This window comes from Dryobates pubescens, chromosome 7 (genome assembly GCF_014839835.1).
Source record: "Dryobates pubescens isolate bDryPub1 chromosome 7, bDryPub1.pri, whole genome shotgun sequence".
Lineage (NCBI taxonomy): Eukaryota > Metazoa > Chordata > Aves > Piciformes > Picidae > Dryobates > Dryobates pubescens.
This window is the reverse complement of record NC_071618.1, coordinates 10,973,747-10,991,479: the sequence shown is the minus strand read 5'-3', so window position 1 is coordinate 10,991,479 and position 17,733 is coordinate 10,973,747. Positions and strand designations below refer to the sequence as shown.

The window sequence follows — 17,733 nt, the reverse complement described above, 5'->3', positions numbered from 1 at the left end:
AAAATAAAAGAAATAGACCTCAAAAAGATGACATTGGAAAAAATCACAGACCATTGAACTGCAGGCACTAACTCCAGGTGGGGAGCAGGGGAGGAATTTATTACATCTAGTACCTGTGTAATAATTGAAAGTCCATAATTGTTTTCTGCTTGATTTTGCCCAAGTTTAATTTGGCAACTTTATGCATTTGATGATGTGGTCACTGTATTTCCTCATGTCTGTCTCATATTGTATGACACATGATTCAATGTAGCCAAGCAGTGGAGGAGTCATATTTTTCACTGACACCAGCTGAAAACATTTTTAATAGAAAAATAAGGGATGAAGGATGAAGAAGAGCAGGAGAAAAGAAAGAATATGCCTTAAAGATAGCTCTCTACATTAATTCACTATGAGGCCAAACAGAAATAATAACGCTTCTTCATGTGCCCATTCAATTGGGATGAACCAGATTTGCTACTCTATTGGTACAATGTAGAAAAAGATGACACTGAGTAATGATGTGAACAAAAATCCATGAGGAACATCACAGAAATGGATGTTGGATGGCCTTTGCACAGCAGAGGTAGATAAAGGTTATAACAAACTGTTTACTGACCATGTACACTTACTAGAATTAAGAGGTCAGTTGAACAAGAGCTCACCTAGTAAGAGCTTTCTCAGAAGTGACTCATCAGCTGTTGTACAGCACCAGAACACTGCCCAGTTATTGCTCCATTGCTGTTCAATAATATCTCTGTCCTTTCAAAAGTCTACATTCTACCATTAGTTAAGGCTTTTTCATTTGCATTTCTACATTTTTCCCCACTTTTTGCATCAATTCAATATAATTAATACATGTGCCTCTAACACGAAATAAAATAACTAAAAAGCACCATGTTTTATTAAACAAAATATAGCATGTGCAAGGAAGGGAAGGGAGAAATTGTAGAAAGAAACCACTGCTGAAGAATTTTGCATTAGCTGGTGCTCTTTGTAGTTGCCATATTTGCACAGATCATTTTAAGCTCCTCAGTCCAAGCTGTAGTAAAACACTATCAAAACAAATACTCTTGTGAAATATTTGAGCTTTCACAGCTTTACATGTGCATCTTGAACCGCTTAAGCAGCATGGTTATTTTCTTTTTGTTTTTCTCCAGAATTTAACAGACCATAAATTGTATACAAAAAATGCATTATGCACCAGTGATTAAATGTTCTTACAACATTAATATTTATCAAGGGGTATTTCATAGCTAGAAAGTAGGTAACTATGTTTTATTTCCTAAGAGAACATTTCCTATAGTTTTCCTTCGTCTCCGAGCTACACAGCAAACATCTCTAAAGTGCACTTCCCAAGTGTAGTTAGAGAATAGGAAGGAATGTAAAGTTTTTAAAAACAGCCCTTATGAACTTTTCCTTCCATTGATTCTACTGTAAACTCTAAAAAGCCTTTTTAAAAAGCAAATTCTCATACACTCAGCAGGTGAAATGTTCCCATTAAAATAAAAGGTAACAAATTAAAAACCACCCCAAACAATGGAAAATCAGCAATCATAGTACATTTTTTTTTCTTTTGACTACTCATATCGGAATATATCTTTACTGATTTTATTGCACATTTATGAAAATGGTTATTCTATATTAAAAAAAAAAAAAAGTTTCTTTACCTGTGCTAACACATTCTTGTGCACCCTTAATAACTAGAATAACTTTCAGCAACATGTAGGCATTAGAAAAATAGTGGCATCAAAACCAAAGAGATACTTGGTACTATAGATGCTAAAAGGCTTCTAGTGGAATTTTGTGGACACAAAATGACTTGGATTTTAGAAGATTTTTGCTCTTATTCTTTATGGAAAACTGCTGATTATGTGACAGCAGAACTCAAAACGTAATTCACAATGAATGCCAATCCTTCACCTCCAATATGAAGGCTTCCCAACTACGTAACTTGCTGAGCATAACTGGTTTTCCATAGCATATCTAAAAAAGGCTGCTCCTGTTCAACTGACCAGTGAGAAAGGACTGGACTTCTTCAAAATGGGTATTGGAGCAACAGTTTGTTATATATTTCTTTACATTTTTTAACTGTCCAATCCCACCTTGTAAGGAGAGCACTTGTTTGTTCAGCTAAAAGGAACCCCCTTCATACTCCTTTTGGGTTTGCTCAGTCAACTGGTTTGTGCAACAGTGGCAGAGGCACACTAGAATTGTGTACCCATTCATTGTGATTACACAGACAGAAGGAAATGTATGTTGTCTGCAACAGGAGATGAGAAGGGGAAAGGAGATTAATGGTTTCCATGGGTAAAAGGACAGTTAGATTTGTTTGAGTTTTTTTGTGGTTGCTTTTAAAAAAAAAATAATTCTTGTTAGTTTTTGTTTTGCTGTTCTTATTTTTGTTTATTTTTCCCTTTTTTGTTGTTTTTTTTTTGTATTTTGTTTTGTTTTGTATTTTGTTTTGTTTTTTGTTTTCATATTTTTTGCTATGTCATGGAATCATAGCAGTCATTCCTCTAATAGAAACTGACAGGACATAAAAGACAGAACTATCAGATGAACGCACACAATGACTAGAAATATATTGACAGAGAAAAGACTTAATTTAGCTTTGAGAAACTGTCCCAAAAATAAAATCCTGTATTAACAAGTGCAAAAAAAACAAACAAAAAAGAAACTCCAAACATTAAAACACAGTGTATAAAATGGCGTGAGAAATTTAAGTCACCATACAGCCTTTTAGTCAATAAAAAGCTGTGTTCATGTGTCCTTGTTGTTTGGGTAGTGGCCCATTCTTTTCATATTACCCAAAAGGTTATTCAAGAAGAGATCTGAGAGTAAAGCACTCAGTCCTCTCTATTTTTGACTGTGGTCATTCAGACCTCTTTCTATCACGTAAGATGAATCGATGAATCTTTATTTTTTTAAAACTTTTTTTATTCCTCATTTGATGAATTATCTTCCAAAGCTGTTATGCCTCCAAAAGCCAGTCCTGTTGAGTTCTGTGTTGCTGAGACTGTAAGTACTGTATGTAAGAGAATTAATACAAGAACACACAGTTTAAGTCTGCTGTTACACAGTCTTGATGCTGATGAAACTGTGAGCGATGTCCTGTGACACATTGTTGAGCCACTTGTTTTTATAGTCCCTTTGGATTGGTGATCTGATAATAGTCCCCATCTGACATCACAGCATTCTGGTTCTGCATTGGTTGGATAGTTTTCATAGAGCCCTGTGGGGTAAACACATGGAAAAATGAACATCAAGGACAAAAAGTCTGGCAAAATTTGATAGCACTACGGAGCAGTCAATAGCCTAGTCTAAGCTATCGAATACAATTTTTTGTGTGCACCTGAGGCCCTCAAAACACTTGCTATTCTGTATAAGTAGAGTTGTTGAAGAGATTTGTGTCATCCAGCAGGAAGCAGCACCAAAAGATCATTCAACAGAACTACGACGCTGAGTATGTAAAGAAATGGCATTAAAAAACAGTAACTGATTTTGGATGCCAAGGCTATTCAAATTCTTCCTTTTTGGAAAGTAATAATTAATGATTAAGTAGCAACTAATTTTAATAAAATTTGAAAATATCTTGAAGTTCTTCTGCAGTCTGCAAGCACATACTACAATATCACTGTTCAGGAAGAGATAAGCATTAAATAACAAATAATTGATATATTGACAATATTGACAATATTTGTTGTCAAATTGATACAGATCCAACAGCTTCACATGAACAGCTTCCAAATAATTCTGCTCGGAGTTCATCGGTTTATCCTGCCACAGCTGAGTTTCTCCAGGTGAGATGTTTTCTTCAGCATATCCCAGAGGTAAGAACAACCTTTCCTTGCCATTTAATAATTTGACCTTTTGGTGTTTCTGACTATACACCTAGGCCATTTCTGGTTTTGGAACTTCACTGAGTTACTCAGCTTCATCTGACCATGAATTTTTTAACCATTAGAAGAATTCTGTCTTTTCTGGAAGACACCTATCTTTGTGGAAATTGCTAATGCCGGGTCTGCATTACATAAGAAGCGACTAATATATCCAGAGTGTTCTGTTTGATTCTCACATATCTTCTAATAGGTTAAAAGAACCTAATTAGTCTGTTTAATTAATGGTCAAATACAAGAATGTCCAACAAACACTTTATCTCTGTTTAAACTAATCCTATTAGCAATTTTGCAGTAAATAATTGCTCCACAGTACTGCTTGGTTTTACTAGTAAAGAAACCAAACTGATCTGTGTTGAAATGCTAGGATAAAGATTTTGAAAGCAGCTACATAACTGACATAATTCATAAACTGACTTTGCTTTTTGGAACAAGAATTACATTCCATCTGATGTATCACAGTAATGATATTATTTTCAAAAAGCAGTATGCAGAAGTTTAGGCATAACTTTCCTAGGTCCAGACACCAGACTGCTTGTCATGAACAATCTGTGAAGAAATGCAGCAGACCTTAAAAAAACCCAACAAAACAAAACTGTGTTCCCACTTCCATAACACTGATCTGCAACTAAAACAAAAGTACATCGGCTATGGTAAGCATGTTAGAATGCAGATTAAACCTAGATTGGAAGTATTTTTACATAGCTGATTCACAGATTCATAGATTCATAGAATATCAGGTTGGAAGGGACCTCAAGGATCATCTAGTCCAACCTTTCATGGTAAGAATATAGTTTAAATGAGATGGGCCAGCATCAGTCTCCTATGCAACAGTCTACTATGTCTACCCAGTCTCCAGAGTCTAGTATGTTTTACATAAGTTCAGGTAAAGTTGCATATAGTTTTTGAGTTATTAAAAAAAAAAAAAAAGTCAGTAAGAACAGCCTGTTTGAAATCAGATAATCCTTGCACCTATGCAGTCAGATACTCAAGGTAGCATACCAATGGTTGAAAATTATTTATTGTCTCTCAGATCATTACTGAATATACTTCATGTTTTTGAAGAGATTCTGTTGCATTTTTGAACTTGTGGATGGATGCTATTGAAAGCATAATAAAGCAGTCTTATTAGTAACATCATATTTTAAACATGGTAACATACAAGAAGTGCCTCTCAAAGCAGGTAATTATATGGTCTGTTCTGTGACTGCAGTATCTCAAACCATTAGTGGTAATTGAAGAAGCATAGGTAACGGTTAATGCTTTGATCTCATCGAGGCTTATTTGCTATTCAAACGTGTATTTCCTACCTTTTGTTGTTATAGGAAATCCCAGACTTTTGAAATCAAAACCTATACATACAAGTTGGTAATCAAAAGGTATTTAGATAAAACATACACACTTAATGACCTAAAAAATAAATTTAAGGCAGATCCACATTCACAGCTGCGTTGGACTTGTTCATTAATGCAGAATTACATTTCCTCTTTGTGTCAATTCAGCAACTGAATTTAGCTTTTGAATTTGCAGTTAGGAATCACTATTCATATGACAGTTACAGAACATGTAGATAAGTTCAATCAGAGCTTTTATACTGAAAGAATAAAATTTCATAACTGTGCTTAACTACATACTTGTTTGTAGCCATAATTATCAGTTTTGACCCCTTCAAACTAATCAGTCAATCTACTCAGACAGTTACAAACTCCTGGCTTACCAGAAACCCTGGAAAAGTGGCTACATTAGCCTTCAAAAATATTTTATTAAAATATTGTATATGGACACAGGGTCTGGGATAAGAAATAAGAATGATATCTTTAGCCCCCAAATCACCAAGGCTTTCCTCTTCCTCTTCTGTCTTACCAACTGGAGACTGACTTACCAACTGTTACTGGCTCAAAATCTACTTTGTTTTACACTTTTCACTTAAAATGCTCAGCCCTGGACATCCATGTCCCAGCTTTTGCCAGCACTCACCTATATTTCACCAGCAGAAACCTTATTCCATATGGAAGTTCTTAGACCTTAATCTTAAACAAGGATCCAGAATTTGCCAGGTTACTTTTTGTTTTTAAGGCATTCTGAAGATAGATACTGTATTGCTCATGAAGGTCACAAAAAGCTACCTCTTTTATGTGTAACTGGGTAGTTTCTTTCACACATAGATAACATTTTGGTGATCAGCACAACAGTAACATGCATAGAGAGTGTGTGTTGTTAATGCTGATGCAAGAATTAAGGCTACCATTTGACTGAGATTATGTTAATGGAGACATGGTTATAGATAAATCCCATGTATCCTGCTCAGCTGAACAATGCTGAAAGAAAAAGAAGAAACAGTATGAGCATCACATTCAACCTGTGAGGAAACAGCTTTGGGAGAAAAGCAGCAAACCACAAATAAGTTCTTATACAAAAATTAAAATCATGGTATGCTGATCAGATAGATCACCAGCTAACCTAGGGAACGCTGCGGTTTCTGACTGAACATTTTCACGTCTTTTGCACAGGAACCAGTATGCAAAAGAAGTGGTTGAATTTCCACATCTCACTCCAGCAGGATGTGTCATGTCTGTAACTGGATCTGTATCTGCAGCAGCTGATTTGGCTTGGCCTACTACTTGGTTTCATTGCTACAGAAAAAGCTATGGAACCATACTATTCTGCATCAAAGAAAAGTGGTTTGGTTGACATGTTTGTTGTTATTTTGGGAAGCAAATAAATCAGAATTCGCCCCCCCCCCCCCCCCCCCCCCCCCCCCCTTCTTTCTATAGAAGTCTAAACTCCAGTCCTTTCAAACATAGACTTAGTATTTTGAGAGGCATACAAAGCTTCTTCTGCTTGGATAGAGACTGTGAACTAGAGGAATAAACCAGATAGGTGGACGTAGCATACCAGAAGTTTTTAACATTGCATTTCACTGTGAAGCCCAAAGTAAATAATGTCTGCCAAAAGTGATCCACCCAGCAGTGACACCACTGTAATGGTGAATACTAACACATTGCATGACATTTCTCTTTCTGAGGAATTATTTCTGAGACTTCAATATTAACTTTTTCCAACTACAGAAGGCAAGAGAACACGTAGATACTATATGACTAGATTTCACCTATGTTTACATCTGATCGGGAAGCCAGCACTCTTCAATCTTATCCAGGTGGTCCTTTCATTTTCTAAATTGCTATGTCTGTGACAGATTATGATGCTTCTGTTTAGACATGTATTTTATACTCTTCATATTGTAAAGAGTGAGAAAATGAAATGTAGCAGAAGGCTTAAAGATAAATAAATTATTCTCTAGTCAAATACATGAATCTTAAACTGGTAAATAAGGCTGTTCAGATGAAAAGTCTGATTTCAATTTCAGACTCCATTCCAATCATCAGAGATTTGGGTTGCTGTGTTTTTATTTTGTTTTATCATTGTATGTTGCTGACTTTTTCAGACAATGACTATTTCTGATATTTGTTTCTCAAATCTTTTCCTGTGTGTATGCATCTTTATTCAAGAAAATGTCATTATGTTTCTTCACCATGCACGGATTTTTTCCCCTGACGTATGTACATGACCAATCTCCTCCTACTGGGGTAAATCAGTGTTATCTCTGCAAATGACTGAACTGCTGCAAGTCAGAAAAAGAAGTATATAATTGACTCTCAAAGATATACAGTGAGCTTTTTTAGTTCTGCTATGTTGAAATACAGGATAATGATGGGATAACTTCCTTCTGGAGAAGACTTGTCTTTCCCCATCCACCTCCAGTTTCAGTTCTACTACACAGAATCTTTTATCAAAAATATTTACTGTTGTAATATGATGTGAAAGGAAAGGTTTATATAAATCTGTGCTACCATAGCACATTCAAGGATACCAGTGACTTAATTATCTGGGTTGTTTTTATAGGAGAATAATTTTTGCAGCTGATAAACCTATTATGATATAGAACCACTTTCATGGGAAATCCCCAAGATTCAAGACTATAATAAAACTAGAATAAAAGAGCTATTAAATTGGTAGATCATGGGGGAAAAAAGGAGAAAAAAAAAAAAAGTCACATTTCCTTGCAAGCTGATCCATAGTGAGCAAGCTGATCCAATTTAAACCACGCTTGTCAAGCCTAAGTGAGCTTTGTCGTGCCTATATGAGCTTAATATTTTGGTATATTAGGACATATTAATAGGTGTAGGCAGGAGGCAAATGACATATTATTATCAGTTATTTTTAGAGTACGACTTTGGAACAAGTATATATATTTTTTGGAGTTTGACAAGGACAACATAAACTGCATTGAATTCAGAGTTGCTATCTTCTTGAATTGTTCTACAAAGAAAAGATAGACTGTGGTGCATTCTATATATCACACTTTTTTGAGGAAATTGCTTTTCAAATTGTACTGAAATCAGAGCATTTGTTTTGAAGCAGACACCTTACAGATAAACCTGATGGTGGAACCCAGACATGCATCAACCCCCTGAGGACAAGTTGTAGCTTAAAGGGTTGTTCCCAATACCTTTGTTGAGCTTTGTTAGTCAACAAACTCCTATGGACTGGTGAGAATTCTATGTACTAATTCTCACTATGGCCTTAGAAACATTAATATGTACTATAAAGCATGACAGAGTTTCATGTCTAGTGAATACTCTTCTTTAAAATAGGAGGAGTTTCTGAGGAAGTGTTACTTTGCACAGATCACAAATAAATGTTACTGATATTTGCCCAAAATCAATGTATAGGAGAATTTTCACACCACAGGTTTCAAGCAACTGAGATGTTAATTGGAACACATGATATTAAAAGCATGAATTAATATAAACTGAATAGAAATATATGAGTACTTCTAAGTACCTGAATCACCTGCCCACTCACCTCTTCTCTCCCTTTCATTTTTCTTTCTAGATTGATAAACATCAAGTCTGATATTTTTCAGCACATGAAAGCAGACAAATTTGATTTTCAAACTGGTGGTAGAAGACTCATTCTGATTACACTGCTCTTAGAGAGTACCAGAAGGTGCCATACTTGTTTTGAAAGAAGCTAATTTCTGCATTATTACTGCTCCTCTCCTCTCTGAACCTCTCCGAACCTCTCCTCTCCAAACCCCTCTGAACCTCTCCTCTCCTCTCTGAACCTCTCCTTTCCCAGGTAATTAGTGATAGAACAAGAGGGAGTGGCCTCAGGCTGTGACTGAGTAGGTTTAGACTGGACATCAGGAAATTTTTTTTCATGGAAAGAATGGTCAGGCATTGGAATGTGCTGTCCACCGAGGTGATTGAGTCACCAACCCTGGATGTGTTTAAAGGTCATTTGGATGTGGAGATTGGGGATAAGATTTAGGGGTGAACCTTGTTGAATAGGGTTATCAGTTGGAATTGGTGATCCTGAGGGTCTTTTTCAACCTGAGTGTTTCTGTGATTCTGTGATCCTGTGATTCCTGCCTGCTACTTGTTGTTGCTGGGTGGTGGCTCTGTTCTGTCACAAGATGCAAAAAGTCTTGGTCAATACAAAGAAAGTCCTTAGCAATACAGCTAGCCCTAATCCTGTGCTCTAAAGTTTTCCAGATGTGGATAGCAGTTTTGGGTTTCTGTCTGCCTTTTCCTCATTCCACCACTCCCAGCAGATGCCTCTGAGCTTCGTCTAATAGCCATTGTTGGATGAGGACAAGGGGCAGTGGTGGCTCAGTATTGTCACAGCAGATGGTGACATGAAGCCACCTTGGCCTTTTACCTATCTATAATTTGAAAAGAGTATCTAACATGTATATGTACATCCTGCTCTCTTCCAGTGTATTGAAATGTTTTGTAGAAATGAATCCTCTGTCTTTCCATTAACTTAAATCTCTACTGGGTCTTAGAGGAAACAGTCTGTTGTCATAGAAGGGAAGCCCTTATTATAAAAGTTATTGCTTCTAAACTATTATTTAAAAAAAAATAATAATCCAGCAAGTCTTGGTGTTTCTCAGAAATAAATCATTCTATAAGCAGAGGAGAACCTTTTATTTTGTTTCCCTGCCAGACAATATTTTTTAATTAACAGTGTTAGCTAATCACCTACTCTTCCATTAGTTTCATGAGGAAAAAAATTACCTACTGACATAACTGAATTCAGTTTCTGCTGGATGTCTCTGACAAGGTATGTCAAAATTTCATAAAAGTACCTGTAGCATTTCTCTCCATGGGATATCATTGGAGTTAGGAGCAGGACAGAGGTTCAAGTCTAATTTAAATGAGTGACGGGTTGTGGCGAAATGCTGTTCATGAGGACAAAATTTGCTCCTGCTGTGCTTCCTGTAGCGGAGCTCAATGGCAACCAGCTTCACAGTGAACTTAGGTCAAATGGAGACACCAGACAACCAGCTATAACACCTATATCAAATAAAATTACTTTTGACCAGACTCAGGTTTTGCCAGTGAATTTTGTTTTCACTAAGCTGTAGAGAAGTGTAATTCTTTAATCCCATAGCAGATATTAGTCTATTCTCTCATTGTTTAGTGGCAGGATGTCCTAGTACAGTAAACTACTGATTAGTAAGAGGATGAAAATGGGCCTGTATTCTAGGCAAAGTTTGAACTGCAGTCTTGTACCTCTCCTCAGCATCTCTCACACAGCTGTCCAGTGTTAGCATGCTATGGGTCCATGAATACAAAATCTGCTCTGCTAGGCTCAGGGTCTTGACTCGAAAGGACAAATAGTTCAACCAAATATTAGTGAACTGCTGATCCTAAGTATCTGCAATAAGATGTTTGTGACTAACAGCAGCTGCAAAAGCAAATAAAGTGCAGTCAGCACCATTAGTAAAGCATGGAGAGCTAGTCAGCAAGTCAGGTGCGGATGCCTACTTAGGGTGAATTGCATAGCACTCAGCTCTACTGTCTACACCAGATCTTCAGTGACTTGAGTGACAGCTTAGTCACAGAGTTTATATGTAGATATTCAAATGACTAATACCTGCAATAAAATGAGTTTAATCCTTTCCTGAAGCTGCTTTTCATCCGGAACTCAGAAATCACTGTTAGTGAACTTTGCAAATTCACCTATTTTGTATATTTTCAAAATTAGTTAGGAATTGTACAGCAGGAAAGTGAAAAAGCTAGATATGTATTTCCTAAGATATTTTTCTGAAATAATTACTAAGATTTTTTTTTCTTGATTGTTTGCATGTACTTTGCCATTGTGCATCTTTGTGTGCACACCTGTGTACATACATGTGCACACAAACACACATATAGCATACATCTTGTAAATAAAAGCATCCTAAAACTCTCATTTCAATTTTAACTGTCCTATTTTAATTTGGAAACTAATGCTAATTTTGTTACTGAGTATACATATTGGAATATTATTAATATTTATGCAATGAACTGAAGTGCTAAGCACAACTACCTTATTGATGACTAACAAATTGTAACTCAGCTTACATTTCTTTATGCTGTCTTTTGCCTATGGATGCATGTTGCTTGATTGTATGGAATAGGCTTAATCTTGAAGAAGAAATGCAGTAAATAGTTTGCTATCAGCATGCTGCTAAATCCAAACATGGGGAATATGATGAAGTGAGTTGTCACAAAGATTATGCCTTCTTCAGAGATTGTTGGTAGAGAGCATTTGTATTTCTATTAGTTTTATATTTAACTCTAGTTTAAAATAACTTACCTTGCACAATACATTTAGCAACAAGCTTCCCAGTACAGCCCTAATTTAAGGCGGAAGCTGTTCAATTTCAGATATTCAGACCAGGTTGTCAAGTGATCAAAATGTTCAAATGTCTTTTTTATTGATCTATAAGTTGCCTAAATATCTTAAAGATTCTCACAAAATACTTCAGGCAGCAGAAATTTGCAGATAACATTGCTAAAAGCTGAAATTTTGTGTGGATGACTCCCAGTCAGTCCTGAAAAAAGTTCAAGGGTACCTCAGGTACCTGTACTAAAGATATTTCTTCCCTATCATGTTCTCTTTGGCTGGATCATTCTGGGGTAGTATTTGAAAGAGAATGGAATGTAAAAGCAACCAAACTTTTTATTCAAGGAGAGACCAAAAGATCAGTTCTTCACAAGTGAACAAGAGATTTTTAAAATTCTTCACTAGTGAAAGACTTTTTCTTCATTTACTTTCCAAGACCTGTGCAGTTTTCAACGCTATGCCTCAGATTCTTAGTTTATCTGATATGAGAATGCAGCTGAACAAAGGCAAACACACTGGAAACTGAACATGCCTTTCTCTTTTTTTTTTTTTTTTCCTGAATATTGCATGATAGAACACCTCTTTTCTCTGTGTAATACATGACACAGAGGAACAGAAATCCTCTACAAAATTATTAAGTGTAAAAAATAACCAGGATAAATTTCTTCTAGCATTTTTTTGCAAGGTTAATGACAAGGTTATGCAAGCTGTTGCATAAATGTGTATTACTAAATCTGGGCTCAAATCCTAGCACCTCTGACAAATCTTTGTGATGAGGAAATCCTTTCTGCTCTCACAGTTAGAGCTAATGAAAGAAATATTATCCACACTCTCCTTCACATTTAGGTTTATGGAAACAAGTGAAATTAGCTTTTCTATACTATACCTGTACAGATGAAACTTGATAGTCCTCCGTAGATGACATCATCATTGTCTGGTAATATAAAGGGACACCTTGTCTGAACCTCCAAACAGTATTGCTTGCAAGGAATTCTGTTGCTGCAGTGAAACTGTGTGACTTCAAAATACTGGGAACAGAGCCAGGCTTTGTAGACAGTCTGGAAAGAGAGAAGAACCAGAAGTATAGATGGATGACAATAGCACTGTCATTATTAGAAGAACATACTGTCCTGAACACGTACATTTAACACTGCTTTTGAAAGTAAATTTTGATAGAATTTTACCTGATTAAAACATATTCTCAAATTTTGACTATTCTCCCTTTTCAGAAATTAAAACCTCAGCCAAGTCACTTAAATGCAACAGTTAGTTTGGACTAAGCTGATGCTGTTATTTCATCTTAGTTTGTAAGCAGATATGTCTCTTAGACACCTCTCTTCATTAGAAATATGCCACACACCCCTGTCCCTGTCCGTTATCATATGCAAACTGAGATCCTAACCTCATGTGAAACTGGTCTGGGAAACAAACTTATGAAAGAAAGAGTTTAAAATAAAGAGTTTAAAACTGGGCTCAGGCCAGCTCTGTTCTTTAAATCATCTAGAGCTAAGCTATCAGGTTACGATAGATGGTGCTGCTTCCCTTCAAATAAAACCTGATTCAGACCACAGTGTTAAAACACACATTAGTGTTCCTAAACACCAACAGGTGTAGACGGTCAGGTAAATATGCAACAGTGAGGACCAATGTTTACACTTGGGAGCTGAAAGGAACACATTAAAGATGCTGTCATCTGATGCTGCGTAGCCTTGGCTGCAGGATCCATGATTATGAAAATCATTATCATTGTTTAAATGAAAAAAGCAACATACACATTTTGATTTTAGATTCTGTAGCCTATGCTTTTCAGAGTAAAGATTTTTGTCATAAGAATTAAACTAGTCTTTTGAACATGGAAGAGTTTTACGTGTGATCATACACTATAAATTGACGTGATACCAGGCTACAAAGATGACAAAAAAACTGTATGTCTGTGTACAGGGAGGTTTACTTGGTTCCCATTTTATTTTGCAGTTATTTGTTTTGAAGTACATTATTTACTGGCTAGATACTTGCTATCTAGCTTGTTATATACTGAAAATTTCCTATTTGTAGTCATTCAGCATATCTGAAAATCTTAGCAGCTACCTTTCCTTTATCACAGGCTAAAAAGCAATATAGTCAGCTGATTATTTTCCTTCTTCCTAGAACTGTTTTTAATATAAAAGGAAACTTAGATTAAATTTTTAATTACTGAAGACTCAAAACCTGACACTAGAAGAGAGTAATCCAGCTGCAAGTTTGGTTTGACTTCATTATGTTTCACCTCATCAGTTATTTTATTAGTGTCAACAGCGGTTTCAATTGTATAATTAATTTCAGTGTATTAGTTCTAGAATTACAAAACTTTCATCTTAGCTTGTTTTCAGTGGTGGTAAGTATAGGTAAGGATAAAGTGAAGTCTTTCAAGCCAATGCCTGGAAGCAGAAACAATAATGTGTTACTTCAGTGATCTAGCAATTCAAGAAGTGAACACTTCAGAAAAAAATCAGACACTCAACAGCATTTGTTTCTCAAGCCATTACAGATAATAAATGGATTCAGAGTCAAAAGGAAGAAAGCAAGATTGTGTGTGGAGAATTTTTAGAAACTAAAGGAACACAGTGTGTGCTTTTTCACTCAGGACATTAGGAAGAACTTTGGTTTGGTTGGTGCTTTTTTTGGTGTCTGTTTGTATGGAACAGTAATCCAGCTATTGTCTCTCTTTTTAGGATGTCCTGTGTCTCGTATCACACATGAGTTTAGACAGAGTCAGAGCTGTACTTTCTGGTCTTAAAAGGCAGACAGACAGAACTATTAGACAATACAGCTCCATATTTGTCATCGTCATTGTACTAGCTGACTTGTGTCCACCTGTGCAACTGCACAAATCCAATTTTAGTTATATGAACAGTATTTACTAAGACTAAAAAAATGATGGGAAGACAATGTTGTATTTACTGTGCGTATATGCCCACAGTGTCCTTGCCCTTCTCATTCTTGCTCACTCATACATGCACAATACTTGTGATTTTTAAAAACCTAATTTCTGTCAAAACAGACTGAGCATGTAGTCTGAATCCTCTGAGTCACACTGCATAAGATATATCCATAGAGAAGAATGGAAAAGCTCAATTAGCTTCATTCTCTACAGCTGCCAATTCCTCATAGTTTTCAAGAGATTAATTCAACACTCTTCTGCCCCTTCCCCTGTCATTCCTGACTGCAGTTGCCATCACGGTTCTTATTAAACAGTGTGAAACACCCAGGAAGTATTTACTCCTCTAGCTATTCTTCATGAAGATTACTTTTTTCTTTTTTTTCCCCCTCACTGAACAAAAATTTTATGCTACTGGTTGGGTTATCAAAATAATAACACAAAAGGGAATCCAGAAATCACCAAATAGCTCTTATTGTGTAGATGTGGAGGATAACGGGAGGGAAAGAATGTAGACAGAATTCACAACAGAAACTCTCTCTCAATATGGTAAATTTTCTGAATTAAATGAAATTTTAACTGTTTTATCCAGATACTTTGCAACCATATTTATTCCTCAGTATAAAAATGGAGTCTTCAGAAAACAATTTAATAATATCATTCACCAGTTGAAAAGGAAGAGCCCTCCCATGTTCACTGGCATTTTCAAACACATTAGGAAATTGTACCTGATTGGAATAAAAGAGTTAACAATATTGCCTTGGTCAGTGTGATATGATTTCAGTTCAAATTCTTGCTAAGCTTGTGAGTATTTTGAACTAATTTCTGCACTCTTTATCTATACTGAGGAGTACCTCAGGCTGCGATTGTCTGATTAATTAATTTTTCCAATAACTTATTATGTAAGCTGAGCAGAAGTAGATACAGAAATAACATTCATAAATAACTCCATAACTAGGCAACTAACTAACTAAATAAATAAAATCTGGGCTGCAGAAGCTGGTGTGGCCTTTAAGTTTTGCTGTGTTTTGCCTCAATGGTCCCCAGCCCATGCTGACTCATTGACAATGACTGTGAATAAACTGTGTATGGAGAGGAAAATCCTTCTTTTTCTATCAGCCTCATTTTCAACATATCATAGAATCACAGAACACCGTAAGTTGGAAGAGACCTTCGAGATCATCTAATCCAACTTTCCCTGATGGCCACACTCCTCTTGATGCATCCTAGGATATGATTTGCCTTCTGGGCTGCACGAGCACACTGCTGCTCATCAATCAACACATGCCAAGGCTCCTTCTTCAGAGCTACTCTTGACCCACTCTGCAACCAGCATGTCTTTGTGCCTGTGCTTGGCCCAACCCGCATACAGGACCTTGCACTTTGGCTTGTTGAACCTCATGAAGCTGGCACTAGACCACATCCAAGCTTGTCAAGACCCTTCTGGATGACATCTCTTCCCTCAAGTGAGTCCACCACGTTACACAGCTTGGTGTTGTCAGCAAACTTGCCAACAGGGTGCACTCAACGCCACTGTCCATGTCACTGACAAAGATGTTAAACAGCACTGGACCCAGTACAGACCCCTGAGGAGCTCCACTTGTCACTGGTCTCTGCCTGAATGTTGATCCATTGACCACAACCTTTTGAGTCTGTGCATCCATCAAGTGGATCCATCCATCAAGTTCATGTCTCTCCATCTGAGAGACAAGGATGTCATGTGGGACAGTGTCAAATGCCTTGCCAGGTAGGTGATGTCAGTTCCTTTTCCTATATCTACCAGAGCTGTAACTCTGTCGTAGAAGGCCGCTAGATTCTTCAGGCATGATTTGTCCTTGGTGATGCTGTGTTGGCTGTCACCAATGACCTTGTTGTATTCCATGCACCTTAGCACAGTTCCCAGGAGGATCTGCTCCACAATTTTACATAGTACAGAGGTATGCCTGATTGGCCTGTAGTTCCCTGGGTTTTCTTTGCTATCTTTTTTAAAAATGAAGGTTATGTTTTCCCTTTTCCAATCTCATTTTCTGCAGCCAAAAGTAACCTTAAAGATTCCAGTAAGCAAATTGCTGCTTATGCACAGTGGGTGGTAGCTACTTCAGAAGGCTTATGCAGTTATGAATGTACAAATTATTAGAAGGAATTATATGTGCATTTAAAGTTAGAGCATACATTTAAAACACATGCTTTGATATTTATTTTTGTGAGTCTGAGTGAATAGTTATGTCTATGTGGTATTCTGTGACATTATCACAGTCACATTATCACAGTATCACAGTATCACAAAGGTTGGAAGAGACCTCAAAGATCATCGAGTCCAACCTGTCACCACAGACCTCATGACTAGACCATGGCACCAAGTGCCATGTCCAATCCCCTCTTGAATACCTCCAGGGATGATGAATCCACCACCTCGCTGGGCAGCCCATTCCAATGAAGAATGACTCTCTCAGTGAAGAACTTTCTCCTCACCTCGAGCCTAAACCTCCCCTGGCACAGCTTGAGACTGTGTCCTCTTGTTCTGGTGCTGGTTGCTAGAGAGAAGAGACCAACCCCTTCCGGGCTACAACCACCTTTCAGGTAGTTGTAGAGAGCAATGAGGTTTCCCCTGAGCCTCCTCTTCTCCAGGCTAAACAATCCCAGCTCCCTCAGCCTCTCCTCATAGAGCTTGTGCTCAAGGCCTCTCCCCAGCCTTGTTGCCCTTCTCTGGACACGTTCAAGTGTCTCAATGTCCTTCTTAAACTGAGGGGCCCAGAACTGGACACAGGACTCAAGGTGTGGCCTAACCAATGCCAAGTACAGGGGCACAATGACCTCCCTGCTCCTGGTGGCCACACTATTCCTAATACAGGCCAGGATGCTGTTGGCCTTCTTGGCCACCTGGGCACACTGCTGGCTCATGTTTATGCAGTTGTCAATCAGTACCTCCAGGTCCCTCTCTGTTTGGCAGCTCTCCAGCCACTCTGACCCCAGCCTGTAGCTCTGCATGGAGTTGCTGTGGCCAAAGTGCAGCACCCAGCACTTGGATTTGTTGAATGCCATCAATAATGTCTTTTCTAGGGTTTCTGTTTCAATATTTCTGTGAAAATTTTTAATAGTATCTACTTGAGCCTAACTTCCTTTACTTCATTCTAGTTTGTTTTAGTATCCCATAACCTTAAAGGGAAGAATGTATTAGGAAGTTAAAAATAGTAGTAGTTCACTTAGTGAATTGAGATCTTGTGAACAGAAGAGTTGAAGAAAAGCTACCGGTAAAGG

The 17,733-nt window shown here is 37.2% G+C and overlaps 1 protein-coding gene across 1 annotated transcript in view; it reads right to left on the bottom strand.

Moving 5' to 3' along the window:
• Nucleotides 1-2,918: 2,918 nt before the first annotated feature.
• Nucleotides 2,919-17,733, bottom strand: part of NALF1 (NALCN channel auxiliary factor 1) — a 500,140-nt gene continuing 485,325 nt past the window's right edge. Inside the window, exons 2-3 of the mRNA XM_054163047.1 lie at nucleotides 12,445-12,616; nucleotides 2,919-3,214 (exon numbers count right to left, since the gene is read on the bottom strand). Of these exons, the coding sequence (XP_054019022.1) occupies nucleotides 2,919-3,214; nucleotides 12,445-12,616 (468 nt within the window). The remainder of the gene's footprint in view (nucleotides 3,215-12,444; nucleotides 12,617-17,733) is intronic.